At 40.2% G+C, this 21,935-nt stretch overlaps 1 protein-coding gene across 4 annotated transcripts in view; it reads right to left on the bottom strand.

Moving 5' to 3' along the window:
• The window catches only part of LOC108713838 (synaptotagmin-7), a 237,563-nt gene that overhangs the window by 130,169 nt on the left and 85,459 nt on the right, over positions 1–21,935 (bottom strand). For all 4 annotated transcript variants that reach the window (XM_041589935.1, XM_041589936.1, XM_041589937.1 and 1 more), the window contains exon 2: positions 6,148–6,251. In XM_041589935.1, the coding sequence (XP_041445869.1) occupies positions 6,148–6,251 (104 nt within the window). The remainder of the gene's footprint in view (positions 1–6,147; positions 6,252–21,935) is intronic.

Below are 21,935 nucleotides of genomic sequence, written 5' to 3'. Positions count from 1 at the left end.
ACAATCCGGCTCCTGCTTCTCTACTCGGGGGTTCGGCTTGCGCCAGCCTTTTTTGAAGTCTCTTGGTGATTGCTCCCTCTGCTGAAGGTCTGGGGCGTGTGCACCCGGGCCCACCGTAAGCCTCTACATTGTACTCCACACATTTGGTTCTCTTTGATCAGATCACAGTAATCAATAAGCAGACTATCCAAATCCATTATGACCATAGTTATGTATAATTGACCAGCATTTAAGTTTAAGGGCAGGTCGTATTTATTGAGATTATTGGGTTGAGCCCTACTTGTTATCAAGCAATGGGAAACATTTTTGAGGGCAAGGTCATTTCAAGGGTAAAACTGACAAAAAAAAAAGTTTTGGGCCCAAAGATTATTTACTGCACAGGAGCACTGGTGCAGTTATGTCTTGTCAGAATCAGAAAGAACTGATGCAAGGCAACACAGGAAGGTGTTAGTTGACATACACTATACGACCAAAAGAATATGGTCTCCTGCTTGCTCAACATCTCGTTACAAAACCAAGGGTATTAATATCATGTTGTCCTCTCATTGTTGCTGAAATGGCCTTTATCCTCTATTGATCTGGGAAAGGTTTCCCTTAGATGTTGGAACATTGTAAGAAGGATTTGGTTCTACCAGGTAAAAGGTTGGGCACTGATGTTCAGGGGTGCCTCTCCCTGCCTGACCTTCACTAATACAGCGCTGTATTACAGAGCACAGAGGCCCTGTGGCTATTTGCAAATACCCAAACACAGAGTGCAAGGTGCAAAAAAATGGCCTTCTTTAACACTTTGCATGCTACGCTTGGGTTTCCAAATGAGCCTTCTTATATTACCTTTCATTTACTTCGCCACCTGGCCATGACTGGGCTGAGCCCGTCTACCCATTCCTCTTCCCCCCAGATCGATCTGTGGGCACAACCCTCATTCCCTATCGCAGTCATACAAAGGAATTAAAAGGTAGGCTAGCTCATGGTGGGGTGGTGTTTGGTATTCTGTATGGAGGAGCTCACATCTGGGATGGGAGGCCTGAGGTTTCAGCCCCGGGGGGGCTCACCCATCCCAGTCAGTAGAAGGCCATGTGGCCATGGAGTGCCTGCTGCAATTCTTTGGTAAGAGTTACCTCCTCAAGCTTTAGGTCCAAGGCCCATGCACAAGGACCCCAAGCTTCTACCAGTGAGCTTTACTGGTTACTAGGCTATATGCATGTTATATGTATTTTCAGATCGGCCTTGCAGTTGGTGTTCTAATTGATCCCACTGGTCTTCACATGGTTGAGGTCAGTGATTTGTGCAGGTCTGGCATGGTCTTTAATTCCCATTGCAGCAAACCAGTTTTGCATGGACCCAGCTTTATGCTAGGCAATTCCAATAATTAAAAGGAGGTGTCCACTTTTAGCCATGTAGTTGAAATAAGGGATTTCCAGGCTGTACCCTTCCATCTATAGTTATTAAGAATGGGGGGTTGAGCAAAAGATAAGGGACTCAACAGGAGTCGAAACTGGTTTGTTCTGATGTGTATGCAAAACTGGTCTTTTTCATGAAGGTTTCTCATGGCCAGTTCATACCACCTTAGATTGTTTATACATTGCATCATCTATAAAGGAGTTTACTGGAGTAAAAAAAACAGATCTAGGGGAAACCATGCCCACAGGTATGAGATTAATTACATCCTCATTGTAGATTATTTTTACATGACATTACTGGAATTTTTATCACATGCATTGGCAGCTGGAAGTGTGTAATGAGTTCATTCAAGAGAGAGACAGCAGTCAATATCCATCAAAGCAGCAGATGTTTTCAGCGAAATATCCTCATTTAAAAATGATCTCCATTTTTTGATGAAGCACTGCTGCAAATAATACAGGACAATATTCTGCAAACGTTCCTAATACCAAACCTTTATGTTACACATACAATGTCTTACCAATAGCTAACTGCTTCATAAGGGCTTACCCACAATTCTGTGCACATTATTCCATTGCTAAACCGGAGATAATTGATCACATGGGACAAATTATTCTTCATTAAATCCTATTAGAGGACCTGTCATAGTACAGTAATTGTTTGATAAAACCATTTACATAAATAAAGGGAGTATATAGAGCAAATCTCTTATGGGGGAGGAAACCCCAACAACAAGTAGGATCTACAACTTTAATATGCAATATACCAAGGCTGTACCCACCAAGGTAGAGCAACCCCACCCACCACCTTTTCTTTGCCTCAGTAAGTTCACAATATGTATCACTTTTGTTATGTGCCCTGCAAACCTTATTTTTGATCCATTGTTGGCTACATAGTTACATAGTTAAATTGGGTTGAAAAAAGACAAAGTCCATCAAGTTCAATCCCTCCAAATGCAAACCCAGCATCCATACACACAACCCTCCCTATTTTCACATAAATTCTATATACCCATATCTATACTAACTATAGAGCTTAGTATCACAATAGCCTTTGATATTATGTCTGTCCAAAACATCATCCAATCCATTCTTAAAGTCATTAACTGAATCAGCATCACAACATCACCCGGCAGTGCATTCCACAACCTCACTGTCCTGACTGTGAAGAACCCCCTACGTTGCTTCAAATGAAATTTATTTTCTTCTAGTCTAAAGGGGTGGCCTCTGGTATGGTGATCCACTTTATGGGTAAAAAGGTCCCCTGCTATTTGTCTATAATGTCCTCTAATGTACTTGTAAAGTGTAATCATGTCCCCTCGCAAGCACCTTTATTCCAGAGAAAACTACCCCAACCTTGACAGTCTCCCCTCATAATTTAAGTCTTCCATCCCTCTAACCAATTTAGTTGCACTTAGTCTCTGCACTCTCTCCAGCTCATTTATATCCCTCTTAAGGACTGGAGTCCAAAACTGCACTGCATACTCCAGACGAGGCCTCAGCAGGGACCTATAAAGAGGCAGAATTATGTTTTCATCCCTTGAGCTAATGCTGCCCAGTGTCCCAACTTAGACAAATCACTCTGCAAAGTGGCAGCATCCTGCATGGAACCTATAGTTCTGCACAATTTAGTATCATCTGCAAAAATAGAAACAGTACTTTCAATGCCCACCTCCAGGTCATTAATAAACAAGTTGAAAAGCAAGGGACCTAGTACAGAGCCCTGCGGTACTCCATTAACAACACTGGTCCAATTAGAAAATGTTCCATTAACCACCACTCTTTGTAGTCTATCTTTTAGCCAGTTCTCTATCCAGGTACAAATACTATGTTCCAGGCCAACATTCCTTAATTTAACCAGTAACCTTTTGTGTGGCACTGTATCAAATGCTTTAGCAAGGTGTTAGTAAATCACATCCACTGCCATCCCAGAATCGAGGTCCCTACTTACCTTCTCATAAAAAGAAATTAAGTTAGTCTGGCAAGATCTATTACGCATAAAACCATGCTGGCACACACTCATAGTATTATGATTTGCCAGTCCAGTATCTTATCCTTTATTAACCCTTCGAAAAGCTTTCCTACCACTGACGTCAGACAAACTGGCATATAGTTTTGAGGCTGAGAATGGGATCCTTTTTGAATAAAGACACCACATTAGCAATTCGCCATTCTTTTGGCACTATACCAAACCTCAATGAATCCAGAAAAATTACAAGGTTTGTCAATCACAGAGCTAAGCTCGCTAAGTACCCTGGGATGAATACCATCTGGCCCCGGACCTTTGTTTATCTTATATATATATGTTCTAGTCTCTTTTGAATTTCCTCATGTGTGAACCATGCATCATTAGTTGTATTACTAGAATTGGGACTATTAAGAAGGAAACCTTCATTAACTGGTTCCTCATTTGTGTAGACAGACAAAAAATATGAGGCAATTGGAGAGTATTGGAGGAGGACATCTTGCCATAGGGCTATAGTATCACAAAGTATGTGGAGCAGCTTAATGGCATTCAGTTAAAACATAGACATTTTATTATTTATGGTATTGATTATACGTATGTATATCTTGATTATATAGCACTACTTGCATAAACAGCCTAGACAAGGGAACCAACTGTGCAATTAATATATATAGTTCAAAGATTATATACTATGTCTTAATAGAGACAAGAGGAAGGAGTTCCCTTGCTGGTCCTAGCATACAGAAGATGGTATAAGTTATATATTAACAGGTTTATTTCTGCTACATGAATAGTACATGAATAATAGCAAATATATATATATTCTACACAAAGTAGACATAGAAGGAGACATATAAATAAATAATAGAAATAAATATTAACTATAAGTAAATATATTAGATACAGGTATAGATCCGTTATCCGGAAACCCTTTATCTGAATCATGGGATGGCCATCTCCAATAGATTCCATGTTATTCAATTAATTTTTAAAAATAATTTCCTTTTTCTCTCTAATAATAAACAGTAGCTTGTACTTAATCCCAACTAAGATATAATTAATCTTATTGGAAGCAAAACCAGCCTATTGGGTTAATTTAATGTTTAAAAGATTTTCTAGTAGACTTAAAGTATGAAGATCCAAATTACAGAAAGATCTGTTATCCGGAATACCCCAGGTCCGAAGCATTCTGGATAACAGGTCCCATACCTGTATTAGAAATAAATATTCAATATTATAATAAATATTAACTTTTTAAATACATTTCCCCTCTAACAGGGTCGGCATGGGCTGGCGGGACACCGGGAAAAAACCCTGTGGGCCCCCAGGCTCTTGTAGGCCCCGATCTGCTCCCAGATTCGCAGGCTACTTCCTGCAGCAACCACACTTTTCAGACTGTCACAGCAAAAAGAGACAGCCAGAGGGGGCCCTGGGACAGCAGCCCTTGTGGGCCGCGTGCCCCCTAGTCTGACCATGTCTTTTAATTCTGCATACAGGACAGGTGAGAGGGTCCTTGCAAGAAGGGTCATAATAACTGGAGGTGATTAAGTGAGTTATGGTCATATTGTCATCGACATTTTGAACATGAGACTGACCTTTCTTAGTGACCTTTCATAGTGATGTCTAAAGCAGCGAAAGCTGTGCCACCAAAATTAATGAAACTAATGCAACACTTGTTTTCAGAGAGTTTAAATGCACTTGGGGTACCCACAGCTATGTCACTATTTGGAGTGAGTACGCAAGTACCTATAATCAAATTTGTGCAACTGACTGCAGGGAAATTTGAGCAACGGCAGGTCTGTAGGAATATATATTTGCCCTTCATCTAAATAGCAGGGTTGGTTTTATTGTCCATATTTTCTGCCCCGCTATGTGTTAAAGGGGTTCTATGGCAGGGAATAGAGAAAAACTGAAAAGAATGTATTATATTGGGTAATGATATTTATATAATTTCCTAACTATAGAGGAGGCAGACCCTGTAGTTGTGGGCAGCCCCGGGGAAAAAGGGGGGCCCAGATCGTGGGTCAGCTTTCTCTATAGTCGCTAACTGAAAATCCACACACCCACTGCCTGCAAAGTCAGGGGTGCAAGCGCTAAATTAGGCAGGGGGCAGGGACGGAGGCCAGAGCCGGGTTGGCAGCAGTGTGGCCAGGCCCTCTTGAAGATTCTTTGTGGTGGCCCAGCCTGATGTCATTACATAGCTGATTGTCAGCATATCTACCAGGGAGCCCTCCAGCTAATAAATATAGTTTCATTTAAGTAGGCATCCAACCCTTTCCTAATCCAGTCTAATGTATCAGCCAGTCCAACTGCCTCAGGGTACAAATTTCATGGATTCAAAACTGTCACGGTACTATTTGCACCTTAAGGGACACCCTTGAGTTCTCTGGAAAGACCTTCTCATGAATAAGGTATAAGAACATTTATTACGTGATCCCCCTATACATTCATACATAGTGATCATATCCTCCGGATGCAACTCTTCTACTGGGAAAACAAGAACAGCAGGGTCAGTTTATATTGCCTCGGGGCCCATACACGCACATGTATTTTTACCTCTTTTTCCTGCTGCTCCTTAAGGCTTCATTAGGCACCTTTTTGGCCTATGTATATTTAGGAATTTATATTTGAGATGAGGTTGCATACATTTTGAACATCCCAAAGGCCACTCTAATGAGTTCTCAGATTTGTCATGTATCAAATACATTATTGATTGTTTTTGTCTAACCCTAAATTGCAGGCATCCAAGACCTTGCTGGAAGCATGAGTACTGGCACTTACCAATTTACGCTGGCACCACTGGCAGATCCCACACATGATGATGGTGATGCTGAGGCCCAAGGTGAGGACAGTAGAGACCAAAATGACGTCTCGAGTTGGAGCTCCTGGAAAGACAAAACGGAGAGCAACCGAGTGAGACCCTATAGGCAGTAATGACAAAGCATGTCTAGGTTTGCTTAAGGGAAAACAATAGAAATGTTTGAGAATTGGTTAGTTAATGAGGATCTCTGGTTCAATATAAAAACCCTTTCACCTTGAGGAGATGAGACCACTCTAAATGAAAGTCATTATTAGGCAGGGCGGGTCTGCAAAACACAATCTTGAAATGAGAATTCAGGTGTATGGCTCTACGGAGAACAGCTCTGTCATAATCATTTTCCTTCAACGTCCCAGGCTAAAGATGGGACAAGGTATGCTTCCCAAGGTATGCACCGTTCAATTCAAAGCACAATGTGCTTGCCAAGCTGCCCTGGTGCTGAATTGGTTACCAAGCCATGTGCTGAACTCGGGATCCACCCCTCTTCTTCTCTGAATATGTATCAGGCTAGCAAAGAGGCCACACATATGGACGGGTAGCAGAGGAGCCAGCTGGAAACCTGTTAGAAAGCAAGAGGCGTATGACACTAAAGCCCCCCTCTCTGTGCATCTTCCCTTTTCTCTCCACCTCACTGCAAATCTATCCCCTCATCTATCCTCCCCATACATTACTATATACTCTGTTTACTAGTTATAGCTTTGTCTTTGTGTTATTGCCCTCATTTCCCCCACTCCCTCCTTTTTACTATAGCAGTCCTTTGTAATTCATTCGGCACTCTTCCCCCCCCCATCCACTACCTTCCGCCACTACCCTCCCTCTATTCCTTTATCATGCTGCTCACTTCTCTGACCCCCCTACGCTGCTCTTCCTATTAATTCCCACATTGCTCACTTTCACCTTGACTTCTCCATCTCATTGCTCTCCTCCCTCAGTGCTGAAGCGACCCCCCCCTCACACTCTTTCTCACAGACCCTCTTATCTCCCCCTTCCAACAAGGCACAATAAGCATTTGCCATCTTGCCTAGACCAGAAAGTGCACTCAACAATAGAATAAATACTGTAGTATAATGTAATAATTACTGGATGTTCTTTGTACATATGCCAGGAATATTCAACCTGTTGCCCTTAATCAGGCATTGGAATACAACTCCCAGCAGCCACAAGTGGGGGGGATTCTAATTCACTAACAAATGGAGCACGCAGGCCTTCGGCAGATCATTTGTTCCCAGTAGATCTGCATTTATACATATAGGTAAAACAAACCAAACTACTGGTTTCAAAAAGGACAGTCTCCTTAAACCACAATAACAAAAGCTCACATAGTGGTTATCAACATTATGTTGTTCTTGTTTACTATAGAGAAAGCAGTATGGTGTTTCCCATTCTTATAGTGAAATGTAACAGAAATAATAATCCCTAAGCATATGATTAGCATATGATTTGAACCTGGGACCTTTGGGTTTCTGGTTCAGTGTCTTGACCATTGGGCCAGGTGAGCAGCCTGCAAGAATGCTCACTGTCTATGCCCAGCAGCAGCCTGATTGGTTTGCAGTCAGCCAATCAGGGCTGACTCTGCCCTATTTAAGGCCAGTCCTCAAAACACTCCTTGCCTGAACATTGGTTCCCAAACTAGCAGTATGTGATTGTCCCTAGCTAAGGGTTCCAGCCCTAGCCTCCTTTCCTTGCCTTGTCTTGTCCTTTAGCTTGTTCTATTCCTGCCTTGTCCTTTCCTCCCGGTTCTGCTCCATTCCTACTTTTTACTTTGCCTTAACCTATTTCTGCCTTGACCTTGACCTGACCTTGCCTTGTCTGTTCCTGCTTCCTGTTCTGTTCTGACTTGTACCCTGTCTATATCTTCCCTTGTCTCGCTCTGCATCTTGCTCTGCCTTGTCCCCTCTCCGACTATCCTATCTGGTCCATTCTCCTTCTGCTCCAGTCTCCTCCTGCACTCTATCCCCAGTCTGATCCGATCTACGCCCGCATCGTCCTGTACTATCCTTTCACCCTATTCCAGATCTTCACCCTCTCCATGTCCTGTTCTGCCCTGCACCTGTTCCAGTCTGACTCATCGCCCTCGTCACCCTGTTTCTGCCCTTTTCCAGTCTGTGTCCAGTGAATTCAGCCAGCTCTTGCCTAAAGGACTCACCTTCCTCCTGCTGCCTCCACAGTGCCCCCTACCTAATCCCTGACAGCATAGCCCTTTCCCTGTGTCTCGCTATGGAAGGAAGACTAATAAACATGTAAAAGAGAGCATTTACCTTTAAGTGCTAAGTAATATTACACAGGAACAACTAAATAATTTGTACCATACATGTTATTAATGCCCACCAGTTATTTCGAATGACCAACTATTCAATAGTCCACCATTTGCTTGAATGCAGAGAAGATCAAGCTCACTAAACCTAAGTCCATTTAACGTACAGTCAACTCTTCCCCCCCCCCCAAATATTGATGTCATCATTCTATTCCAACTTCACTAATTTATCAGATCCAATTCATGGTTTCCCATCAGCCAGTTAATAATTTAGAAATTCATCTAGTTAACATTCAAAGCCCTTTGCTCAGTGGAACCACGTATAGGTTCCTTTTCTTGTGTTCCATACATTACCCAAGTTATATTTGCCCTTTTTTCCCCAATGTTAAAGAGACACAATCATAACACAATACAGTTCCCAAATACCAAGTGCAAAGAGTCGTATACTGTAATGCTTCATAGAAAAATATATTGAAATTGCACAGTTTTTTATGAAAATGAGATATATTTATAAGCAGCCTTAATAGAATTGTGTGTAATGATAGGATTATTTTAAGTATGTATCTTTAGGCACATTATCTATTGATTTCTTTTAAGAAGTAATATAGTGAATAGTGCTGCTCAGCTTTTCCCATATACTGGGTCACATATTTGATAACTGGTCTGGATACCAGGTCTGGACTGACATTTGAAGTGCACAGAGGCTCAAACAGCCCCCGCTGTCCACTGACTGTCACTCTAAGGCATCTTGCAGCAGCCCTTCTTTGCCAGAGGGACTCAGTTTCATTGTGTTTATTCCACATTTGCTCTTACATTTCACTTTTTCAAGCCTTTCTTTACTTGTCTTACTTCACTGATGTCATTATGATGTCATTTTCACACCTTCCCGCCATTACATCCTTATAAGCTATGTGTTTACACCTTTTCTTTGCTTGGATAAAGGCTATTGTGTTAGCCGAAATATCAGCCTCCACGAATAAATTCTCACCTTGATTCACCCAAAACCTGTGAATGCAACCTACCTTTTGTATCCTGTTATTTCAATGCATGATATATATATATATATATATATATATATATATATATATAGATATATATATATATATATATATATAGATATATATATATATATATATATATATATATATATATATATATATATATATATATATATATATATATACAGCCTGTGGACACAATAAACTACTTTTTCACTTTGAAAACTATGCCTGGTGGAGGTTTGCCTTTTTGGAGTGCCTGCTTCAAAGAATTTAAGATACCCCTTGTGCTGGGTAACACTTTACAATCACAAGAGTTCTAAAACAAGACCCATAGCCATCATTTACATTGATAAGTTTTATTAGGAATGGCAGAATAAAACAGTTGCCAATTAACGTCGGCAACAGGCTGAGAGACAAGTATCAATATCATGCCAGAAGTGAGGGCAGGCAGCAAGCATAAATTCTATATATCAGGCTGGAGGTCAAGGCAGGCAGCAGGTTGAAAGGTATGTCTGTATATAAGACCAAATGACAGGCAAACAACTAAGCCAGAAACAGGGCAAAGACTGGTACACAAACTGACTTGTAACTGAGGATCTCAGGAAAACTCAATAGCCCAGCCCAAAGAACATGTATAAATAGCTCCTTGATTGGGAAATTGCCTACAGTTTGCCTAAAGGAGCCTGCAGACAGGAACATAAAAGGTAGAGTTAGAGAAAGCAAACGCTATAATTATTTCAATTGCAATTATTTCAAAGGTTAAGCCCACAGAGCTCATGTGGCTCAGCTAAGAGGAGCATTGATGTCTTTATGTCCCTGGTTCTAAGCAGGGAAGGTCCTGACAGTAACAACTCAACTGGTGATCCCCAGTAACAATTACTATTTACATGCCATAGCCTTATTACTGGCCCTACAGTTCTGCCCTTAGGTTTCCCACTACCCAGTTAAATGTAATGCCTTGGCATGGTGCTTCTTTAGGAGCCAGTGACTTATGTCCAAATGGATTTCCCCACTTGCTCTCAGCACTTACTTTCTTTTGTATAATAAGCACACTGGAGGAACATAAACTCATATATATATATATATATATATATATATATATATATATATATATATATATATATATATATATATATATATATATATATATATATATATATATATATATATATATATATGCATGCATAAATTATAGGGCCAGCCATAAAGAAACAGAACATTGGTTTGAATAAAAGGCTGTCAAACTGTTCTTACTGCATAGCAAAGAAATAAAACTAATTATAGAAATATCCAAGTTCAGAACAAGAACTCTCACCGGTACCAGCAGGGAACACTAAGTCATGCCCATAAGGACCAATGTAATAAGATTTCACCCTTAGCTACAAAACGAGAAGCAAACTATAGCATTATCTGCTCGGGCCAGGCATTTCTGTTGGAGGAACAGTTCATTAAACACTTTCCAATAGGGAAGATTATATGTATAGAAATGTAGGGTGACAATGATTGAATGAATTTAAAGAGATACTAACACTGCAGAAATTTCTTTCGGGAAAAAAAGTTACATTAAATGTGTACTTAGTCCTGGTTAGTTTTCAAAAATGTATATATTTTAAACGTATTCTTGGCTGCTGGTATGCGAACTACGGAATTCAAATACAATCTCGGAACATTGTGCTCTGAATGTTCTTTTACAACAGCAGCAAGAAATGTAGCCATAATGCTGCTTTTTTAGAGCAATGAAGGAGAGTAGACTTCAAGCAGAACTTAAAGGGGAAGTAAAATATCAAAAGCCCGAATTAATTGACCCAGTTGTATAGATCAGAAATACTTCTTGCAAAGTTCTGCACATTGCTTAAAGAGGTTGTTCACCTTTAGATTTTATTTAAGTATGTTATTCGGTGACAATTTTGCAGTTGGTCTTCATTTTTAATATCTGTGCTATTGTGTGCTGCAGCAGCTATCTGGTTGTTAGTGTGCAATAACCTAGCAACCAGGCAGTGGTTTGAAAGACAGACTGGATAGGACTAGAGGATGGCTTAAATAGGAACATGGGTAATAAAAGTAACAATAAGAATAAAATTGTAGTCATGCAGAACAAAAGTTTTTTGGCTGCTGGGGTCAGCGACCGCCATTTGAAAGCTGGAAAGATTTAGAAGAAGAAGGCAAATAATTCAAATTCTATAAAAAAAATAAATAAATAATGAAGACCAACTGAAATCTTACTAAGAATTCTATTCTTCCATTCTACAACATACTAAAATAAACCTGAAGGCCAGTGGAGAGGCAATTTTTAGTGTCATTATCCAAGATTTCTTCCTATTGCATAAAGTGGGAATAGACACAGATATGGCAAACTAGTATACAGCCAGGTGATTAAAGTGTACTTAGTGCCAAGCTCGGAGCAACATTCACTATTTAACGTGCCAAATGATTCACACTAATTCCCCATATTCCTGTGCTACTGATTTTCCATAGAAAAGTCACAATGACAAAACACCACAAAATAGCATTAACCTATTGGGCCTCTCTCCAGTCTGACATTCAGAATGCAGTCTGCCGTGCTCCCCGACCCATGCGACCCAATAACTGTTTGACGGGCACAGAGTAAAAGTAACAGAAAGGGGCAGAACAGAATGACAAGTAATGAGGAATAAATAAAGCATTCTAACCTGACATTCAGCAGATTAAATACCAGGGTGAAACACCTCCGGATAGGAATATATAAAGCTTAAAAGAAACAGAAAATATAAGAATTCTTCTTTTCGAATGTAAAAACCGACTGCAAAGTCACTGGGGCTCATTTATAAACTTTGCGTAGGGCAGATTGGTTGGCACATTGAATATATTTGCCCTGTGCATGGTTACATTTATAAAGCTGAATAAGAGTGTGCAAACAGAATGCTAATGTCTATAAGAGCTTTTTAAATATGTCAAAAATCGTAAATGGCGTTTGAATCACGCCACAGCTTTGAGGCGGAGAAAATATTTGCGAAACAGTTTCCCAGATTCCCTGTCTGTGATCCAGAGGTGAGTTCAGAAGTAGCGTAGAAAGAGAAAATGCAGGTATGGGTCGGGCGCTGGTCCGACAATAGAAACATTATGCAGGTATGGGTTGGGTGCAGGTTAAGGTTTTTTGGGTTAGGGTCAGGTGCGGGTTGTGTTTTTTCTGACCTACACATCACAAGCATGCACAGCTGGGATGCAGTTTTGCACCCCTTAATTTAATGCATAATCACTTGCACTGGTACCCATAATATTGGAGCCGCACAGACATCAACAATTTGGCATTGTCAGATTTGGGTGCAAATGTGAAAGTCAAAATGATAGGGGGCCCCATAATGTGGCCGATGGGCTTACAAGTGGTAGGGGTAAAGGTCAGCCAGTAGTACTATAGGATAGTCCAACAGAAAAGATATCCTGTCGAGACAAACTGACTGGGATAGGCTGTGGAAACTTCCTCCTGAGAGGCCCATACATAAGCCTAGGACTAAGTGTTGGATACATGAAACGCGTAAGGCTGTATTAATTGGGGATGCACCAAATCCAGGATTCAGCCTTTTTCAGCAGGATTCGGCCGAATCCTTCTGCCTGGCCGAACCGAATCCTAATTTGCATATGCAAATTAGGGGCGGGAGGGAATTCACGTGACTTTTTAACACAAAGCCAGGAAGTAAAAAATGTTTTCCCTTTCCCAGCCCTAATTTGCATATGCAAATTATTCAGCCGAATCTTTCGAGAAGGATTCGGGGGTTGAGCCGAATCAAAAATAGTGGATTCGGTGCATCCCTAGTAATATTGACATAATAAAGACATATTTTACTTTAATACTTTGCCCTGTTGAAGACTGGTCGTTCAAGTTCCTGCCCTAAATTTTTCCGGTTTTGAACCGCTCCAGTGTCGAACTGGGATGCCAGGGGCCCACCATAAAATCATAGGCCGTGAGCCCACTTTCCAAAGTATTATTCCTCCTCCTCTTTATTCTCCTAGCCTTTTATATCTACTTACTATATTCTTCCATTATAACACATATTTTTTTCCCATAAAGAAATAGGGAATGACCATGAAATTGGCCAAATAGTTAGAAGCAAAAAGGCTCACTGACACCTGGGCCCACCGGGATTTTCCCTGTATCCCAATGGGCCAGTCCGACACTGAACCGCTCCCTTTGCTGAAGGCTCAGGGCGGTGCACCTAGGCCTCTCCCTTCATTTGGTGAGTTAGGTTGATACCAAAGACTACCTGTAGGTGTATAACATACACATTGAAATATTTTAAACATAATGCTTCCTATATAGGCACTTTAACAAAAAATACAATAGCATTGAGGGAGTTTTTGAGGGAGCAATTGAAATGAATCTCTTCTTTGCTTTGTATTGTGCATTCCAAAAACAAGTTCCCATACTCCTTAGCAAATGCAAACAGTACAATGAAAGCCCTAGGCATGGTTCTAGCTAGTAGATCGTCTTTGTCCAGACACAGCACTCAGTTCTTTGAGTTCTGCAAACAATGGCAATCTAGTTTAACCTTCTGTATTCAGTGCGGTTCTGCCCTATTTAATATTTTATATATATATATATATATATATATATATATATATATATATATATATATATATATATATATGTGTGTGTGTGTATTTGTGTATATGAATAGTTCCCACTTCTCACATAAGCGCTGGGTAAGATAAGGACGGAGCTAGTGATTGATGTGATCCAGTTTGTCACCACATTCTAGACAGAGTGTCCCCATGGCACGGGCTTCACTCAACAAGGCTAATTAAATTGACGACCCTCGAATTGTGTCACGGGGAGAGAGAGAGAGATGAACATTGGAGGCACCTTTCCAGTGAGATTGAGGATCATCGCGTGTGTCCCTTTTTATTTGGAGAAGTCACTGAGGCCCCCTTAAAGGACATGTAAAGGCAAAAAAATAAAATCCCATTTTTACTTTCTTTAATGAAAAAGAAACTTATCTCCAATATACTTTAATTAAAAAAATGTGCACCATTTTTATCAGAAACCTGACTGTAATGCAGTGAAATTCCTCCTTCATTTACTGCTGTGGATAGGAATTGTCAGACAGTCCCTAACTGCTCTGCAGGGAAACAATCATACTTATGAACAGCAGGGGGAGCCCCCACCTTACTTCCCAGCCATGCAGAACTCAATCAGCTTTGTTTGTTTCCCTGTTATGATGATCCCTAAGCATCCCAGACCACACTGAGCATGTGCGTAGTCTTGGTCTCGCAAAAATGTTTAACAAAGTTACAAGATGGTGACCCCCCTGTGGCCAACTTTGAAAGCATAAATCATTTGTTTGATTAGGCTTGTGGTGCAGTAACTTCATGTTTATGTTTAGTATACAAAATACAGCATTTCTAGCCTGATTCTATTTTAGACTTTACTTTCCATTTAAAGCAAATAATATTAAATAATCTCCTTCTGTATTTGTACACTGACAACATGGCAAGGTTTAGATGTGTGCCTATTTCTATATTTATGTATAGGCCTCATTTGCCGACTAATTATTTAATGAAATTATCACATTTGGGATTTCTAGAGCTTGTCTTTCATCTCCCGCTGGTTACAGCTTAGAACCTCAATTTAATGATAGCGGTTGAGACACTGATTACATACACTGTACGGAGCATGAAAACAAAACTTTAATTCACTCACTCATTATGTCCCACCTAATTAACGCAACCTCCTTCTGACATTCCCTTCAACACACTATTTCTACTTCAATCCATCAACAAGCTACTAGGCACACGTGCCATCCCCACTGTGTTCTGTTTGCTGCTAAATTGTACAGAACAAGACTTTCCCATAACTATAAGACTTTATTTAATGTCTATTGCTCATAGTCCAGTATGAACCAATGCAGCTTACTTTACATATGCCATTAAGGCTATGTCACAAAAGCAAAATTAAAGGGGAACTATTGTGAACATAAACATGTATTATTAGCTTCAGCATACTAAAATAAGAAACTTTCTAAATACAATCAATTAAAAATTCTGTACTGTTTCTGAAATAATCAAGTTTATTCCTCAGCATCTGTTTCTCTTCATTCTGTCTACATGCAGCAGTTGGGTTTTAGATAAATGATCCAATATATCTTATAGGGGTTCTCCTTTTACTTAGAAGATATATTAGAGCTCACTCAATTAAAAGCACCAGAAATCCTGTCTCTCTACATGCAGGAGTTGTGCAAAAGGCAGTTACTTTGTTAGATTGTGTTTGTACTGGAATCAGTTATTTGAGTGAGCTCTAATTCATCTGCTAGGAAAGGGAACCCACCCCCCCATGAGATATATTGGATCATTCATCTGACACCCAACTGCTGCATGAAGACAGAATGAGAATAATTTTTAATTGATTGTATTTAGAAAGTTTCTTATTTCAGTATGAGGAAGCTTATATTACATTTTCATTTTTGCAATAGTTCCCCTTTAAAGACTTTCTAAACACTGGAGACCTCTACAGATCCCCCACCACTGGGGATAAATGGGTAGTGCCATAAATAACTCAATACCAAAAACTGTTGACCAACTGCTGACTATTGGCAGCACTTCCCATTCTCTACAAAGAGATGTATTCCACTACAGTGTAGCTTTTTGCTACTGCTTGTAGACCATATACCATAGCCCCTAATTAATTATTAAATATTTTCTATCTATAACCAGCATTTGTTGTTCAAGAGCAGATTTAAACACTTAGGTGCTAAACTGTACCAATAAGGACTTCCATTTTACTTTTCAACTTGTAGTAGACTGTTTAACACGAATTGCTCATTGATTGTTGCTATCATCACCTGCATTTGGGCAATTTAGAATCTATGTTCATAAATAAGCCCCACTGAGTATAATTCTGTACTTTGTGGTTCCCTTTGGGGCTCATTTAGAGTGAACATTTAGAGAGAATGCCTATTTCAACTGGAAGATAGTAACAGCCTAGAATAAAGATCAATTTGGAGAGAAGAAATATTGGCTGTCCTTAAGGAGAATTCAACCCTAAACGTAAAAAAAACAACTACCCCTTACCCTACATAGAACTCCCTCCCTTCTCCTCCCAGCCTCATTGTTACCCCGGGCAAATGCTCCTAACCCTTTACTTACCCCTCGTTGCCGATTCAGGCAACGGGGTTCATAGGCACCATCTTCAGCCGCTTTGGTAATCTTCGGAATGCTCTTTGGCAATTTTCATGACTTTCGGCACATGCGCAGTTGTCGAGACACGGAAAATTTCTCCAACTGCGCATGCGACGACATGCCGGTCTCATTCTGAAGATTTCCAAAGTCTCATTCCGAAGATTTCCAAAGAGAAGAAGATGGCGCCCGTGAACTTCCGATGCCTGAATCTGCACCGAGGGATAAGTAAAATATTAGGGGCATTTAGGCTGGGGGGGAGGAGGGAGGGGGGGTTTATGTAGGGTAGGGGGTAGTGTTTTTTTAAGTTTACGGTCGAATTCTCCTTTAAAGGGGTTGTAAGCCTTTGTTTAGTATGATGTAAAGAGTGATATTCTGAGATAATTTGCACCTGGTTTTAATTTTTCATTATTTGTGGTTTTTGAGTTATTTAGCTTTTTATTCAGCAGCTCTCCAGTTTGCAATTTCAGCAATCTGGTTGCTAGGGTCCAAGTTATGCTAGCCAGAAACTGGAATATGAATAGGAGAAGGTCTGAATAGAAAGATGAGCAATAAAAAGTAGCAATAACAATACATTTGTAGCCTTACAGAGCATTTGTTTTTTAAATGGGGTCAGTGACCCCCATTTGAAAGTTGGAAAGAGTCAGAAGAAGAAGGCAAATAATTCGGGATCCACCAGTTGACCTTTAGCTGGGGATCAGTAGATCTCAAGACACTGTCAACAAACAGCTTGTCTAAATCACCCTCCTGTTTCATTCTTTTCATTCAAATATTTATTATGTTGAGGTTACATAAGAAATATTTGTTTTTTAAATATAGTCATATAAATTCTCTTATAAATCAAAATAATATGTAAGTAATATTTTCCATGGAACAGAACACTAACAATGCTTTTATGGATGTAGATCTTAATGGGACAACATCACTAAAAGTAGACCTCACATTATTAAAGTATGGGCACTCCTGGTATAGACACTAAAGAATCCATTGGCTGGAGAAAAGAACCTTCCAGTCTGTAGGTGTTTAGTAATAAGGTCTGGGAAGCTTAAAGGCAGCAGATAGGACAGGAGAACATGATGAAGGTGAGTCTCTCATTCAAATGTACATGCTGACGGCCATGTTCTAACAATTATAATCTACAATAAAAGCAGCACCTTTTATACTCACCTTTCCTTTTAAACACTCTGCGGCCCCTTGTACTGAAAGGGAAAGATGCGGAAGGAAGGAAATTGATTACAAAAGCCACTATGTAATTGTAAGGATACGAGACGTAACCTCAGCCTTTAAGCTTATCTTTTTTATGTGAGTGAAATGACTTAAAGAGCAGGAACACGGGCGCACATCAGATGAAACATTGGCCTTTCTGGGAGGATCTCACAGCTGATCATATTGTTTTCAGGACCAAAGCAATTGGCTTTCTGATCAGAAGCTGACTGAAAGATCCTTCCATACCGGCAGAGACACACAATCAGATTCGGGGAGATTAGTCGCCCGGCGACAAACCTCCTCTTCTTTGGGGCGACTAATCTCTCCAAACTGCCTAGACAGTGTCGGACTGAAATGCCAGGGGCCCAACAGAAAACCTTCGACTGTGGGCCCACTTTCCAAACTATTATTCCTTCTTTCCTCACTCAACCTCTTAATTATCCTAGTCTTTTATGTCTTTTTACTATTCTCTTCAATTAATAAGCATTTTATACTCATAACAAAATAGAGAATGGCCATGAAATAGGCTAAATGGTTGGAATCAAAAGGGCCATTGACACCTGGGCCCACCGGGAGTTTCCTGGTATCCCAGTGGGCCAGTCCGGCACTGTGCCTAGAATGTAAATCATCAGCGGGAGGGCAATCGGAGTGCATCGTTTGCCAAAGTCGCCGAAGTTTCCTTGTGAGGAAATTTTGGGCAACTTCAAAAACCGCTGGCGATTTACATTTTAGCCGGCGGGAGGCAGTTTGGGGAGATTAGTTGCCTCGAAGAAGAGATTTGTTGCCGGGCAACTAATCTTCCCGAATCTGACCGTGTGCCTCAGCCCTAATCATGTCCATATGGCCTGTGATATATTAGACAGGGTCAAAGAACCAGCATCAAACTATGGTGACAAAGGACCAGCAAAAAAACCATAGGCCCTTTCTCTAAACAATTTTTCCTTTCCTCTTTACTCACTTTTTTAATTCATTTTTTAAATCATCGACTCATCTATCCTTCCCTCCATATCTAGCCACCCCCTTCTTTTTCAACACAAAATGGTAATGGCCATCGTATAGGCATAAAAGGCCCCATGTTTAGGTGAGCAGGTGAACGAGCTGGGGGGTGAGGGGTAGGGGGCCAGGCTGGTTTGTGTAAGTGATGTCATCAGTAGCATCACTAGAGGTGGGTGGGCCCTGGTGCGTGCCCCACCCCCTCCGTACGGCCGCATTTGTCAGTGGCGCGTGAGCTGCCTGGGGCCCTGAGGGGGTGCGGGCCCTGGCCCACTCGCACCCCCTGCTCCCCCAGTAGTTCCGCCACTGGATGTCATACGCACTCGGCACGTGACATCACTTCCGCGACGTCCGTGAGTGTGATGTCACGTGCACGATGAATAGCACTAGAATAGCACTAACATCAATTTTACATTCACTTATTTTTAATGTTACTTATCCTTTAATATGTATTGGTCTTGGGCAGTGAGCAAGAGACAGTTTTCTCAAATGTTTCCCTGCGGCTCGTCAGCCAATGCGAAATGAGTCCTGCGGTATTTACTTCTAATCATTACATTGGGTTTTTACTTAATCTTGTTTGTAATTAAAACCCACATTTGCACTTGATGATTAATGCCTAATGAAGAATGGGGAAAGGGAATGGCTAAAGCTTTATTTTTCCCGTTAGTAAGTAGCAATTTTGATTGGAGCAGAAAGCCTTCGATGATTAATTAACCACTATGTGCTCCTACATCACCCTTTTATCATAGTCATAGACAAGTCTGTTTGATATTTGCTAGATCCCTTCATTAGAAAGATATGGATTTGGCTTCAGCAGCATGAGGCCTGGGAAGCCCTTAGAGACAGAACAACTATTAATGGGGTTGTTCACCTTTGAGTTAACTTTTAGCATCATGTCGAGAATGATATTCTGAGACAATATGTAATTGTTTTTCATTTTTTATCATTTGTGGATTTTGAGTTATTTAGAGTTTTATTGAGCAGCTTTCTAGCAGTTTCACCAGTCATGTTGCTAGGGTCCTAATTACCCTAACAACCATACATTGATTTGTATAAGAGACTGGAATGTGAATGGGAGACGAGTAATAAAAAGTAGCAATAACAATAAGGGGCAGATTTATCAAGGGTTGAATTTCGTAAGCCATGGGAGTTTTTTTTAACTCCCATAACTTTGATATTTATATTAAAAAAGACAAAATTGATCAAAAAAGTGTTTTTTTTTGGCCGAATAGGTCAGTATTCGATCTAATACATCAGTTTTCGATTGAATTCGAATCATACGAATCAAAGTAATAGTCCAACCAATTTACTCCAAGTAGGTTCTAGGAGGTCCCCCATAGGCTAAAACAGCAATTCGCAGGTTTTAGATGGCGAATGGTCAAAGTCGATTTTTTAAAGATAAACTTTAAATTCAAATTTTTTAATTTTTTCGAATTCGACTCGAATTTGGACTATTCCTTAGTCGAAGTACACAAAAATGAGGTCAAAATTTTAATTTTTAACATTCGAATTTTCACTTCGACCTTTCATAAATCTGCCCCTAAATGTTTAGCCTTACAGAGCATTCATTTTTTTAGATGGGGTCAGTGACCCCCATTTGAATGCAGGAAAGAGTCAGAAGAAAAAGGCAAATAATTAAAAAGTATAAAAAAAAAAAATGAAGACCAAATGAAAAGTTGCTTAGAACTGGCCATTCTACTGTATAACATACTAAACATGGATTAATATAAAGGCGAACTACCCGCAGCCACAAGTCCCCACTGGCCCCCCTTCCCGCCTCCCCCCACGCAGTGCAACACCAGAACAAGTGTCCCCTCGAGCAACACCGACCCGCACATACAGAACAGTGATGTGAAGCACAGGGGCGCCATGTTCACCAGCCTCAGCATCTTTTTTAAAGGATAAGTAAACCTTTAAAATAAGTGAATGTAAAATTCATTAATTCATTCAATTACTTATCGTTCAAGTGAGTATCAACACTTCAGCAGCAAGAAGAAGATCTGGAAGATACCGAGGCTAGTGAACATGGCACCTCTGTGCCCCACTCCTCTATTCTGCATATACAGCTCTTTTTGTTGGTGACATCTTTATTGTGTCTCACTATTAGCCATTGAGGACGTTCTCTCAAAAGGGTGGCTCACCTTTACATTAACTTTTAGTATGTTATAGAATGGATAATTTTAGGCAAATTTGGCCTTCATTATTTATTTTCTATAGTTTTAATTATTTGCCTTCCTCTTCTGACTCTTTCAAGTTTTCAAATTGGGGTCGCTGACCCCATCTAAGAAAAAAAATGCTCTGTAAAGCTCCACTTTTATTGTTATTGCTACTTTTTATTACTCATCTTTCTATTCAGGCCTCTCCTATTCATATTCCAGTCTCTTATCCAAATCAGTACATGGTTGCTAGGGGAATTTGGACACTAGCAGCCAGATTGCTGATATTGCAAACTGGAGAACCGCTGAATAAAAAGCTGACTCTGCTGAATAAGGAATAAAATTATAAAAACCAAATGCAAATGGTCTCAGAATATCACTCTCTACATCATAATAAAAGTTAACTCAAAGGTGAACAATCCCTTTATATTTCATAGCTCTTCCACCAATCTTTATACATCTCTTGCTTCTATCTTTACTTCTGTTCTCTGCAAAGCACTAGGGGGCAGATTCACTAAAAGGCAAAGTGGCTAATGCTAGTGACCGTCATTCGTACTCTATCCACATTCAACTTTTCACTCTGGTGAATGATTGCCACTTCGCAAATTCACTAAAGTGCGGATTTTACTAAACGTTACCTCTTTCGCCAGAGCTGACTGTGCCGAAAATGCATTCAAGTTCCAAAAACGCTGGCGACTTTTCCTTTTTTGAAGCGGGATTGCCTGAAAAAGTCCTAACTTACTTTTTTGGGTAACCGATTTTCTCCATGTTCTCCATGTTTCCTAACATATGGAAAATTCATTTTACAGTGGGCTCATGTGTAGGGCATTTTATTAACTGTCTTGTCTTTATTAACATTCCCTGGACATTTGTAATAAAAAGTGGTGACTTCAAGCGTTTTCAACAACATTTATAATAAAGACCTCCCTACAACTTTAAATTACCCGCCCTATGCAATTGACGTTAGCGCAAGAGCACTAGCGAATTTTCCCTAG

The sequence above is a fragment of the Xenopus laevis genome, chromosome 4L, assembly GCF_017654675.1.
Source record: "Xenopus laevis strain J_2021 chromosome 4L, Xenopus_laevis_v10.1, whole genome shotgun sequence".
Lineage (NCBI taxonomy): Eukaryota > Metazoa > Chordata > Amphibia > Anura > Pipidae > Xenopus > Xenopus laevis.
Note: the sequence above shows the minus strand (reverse complement) of the source record. Positions and strands in the feature narration are given on the sequence as shown.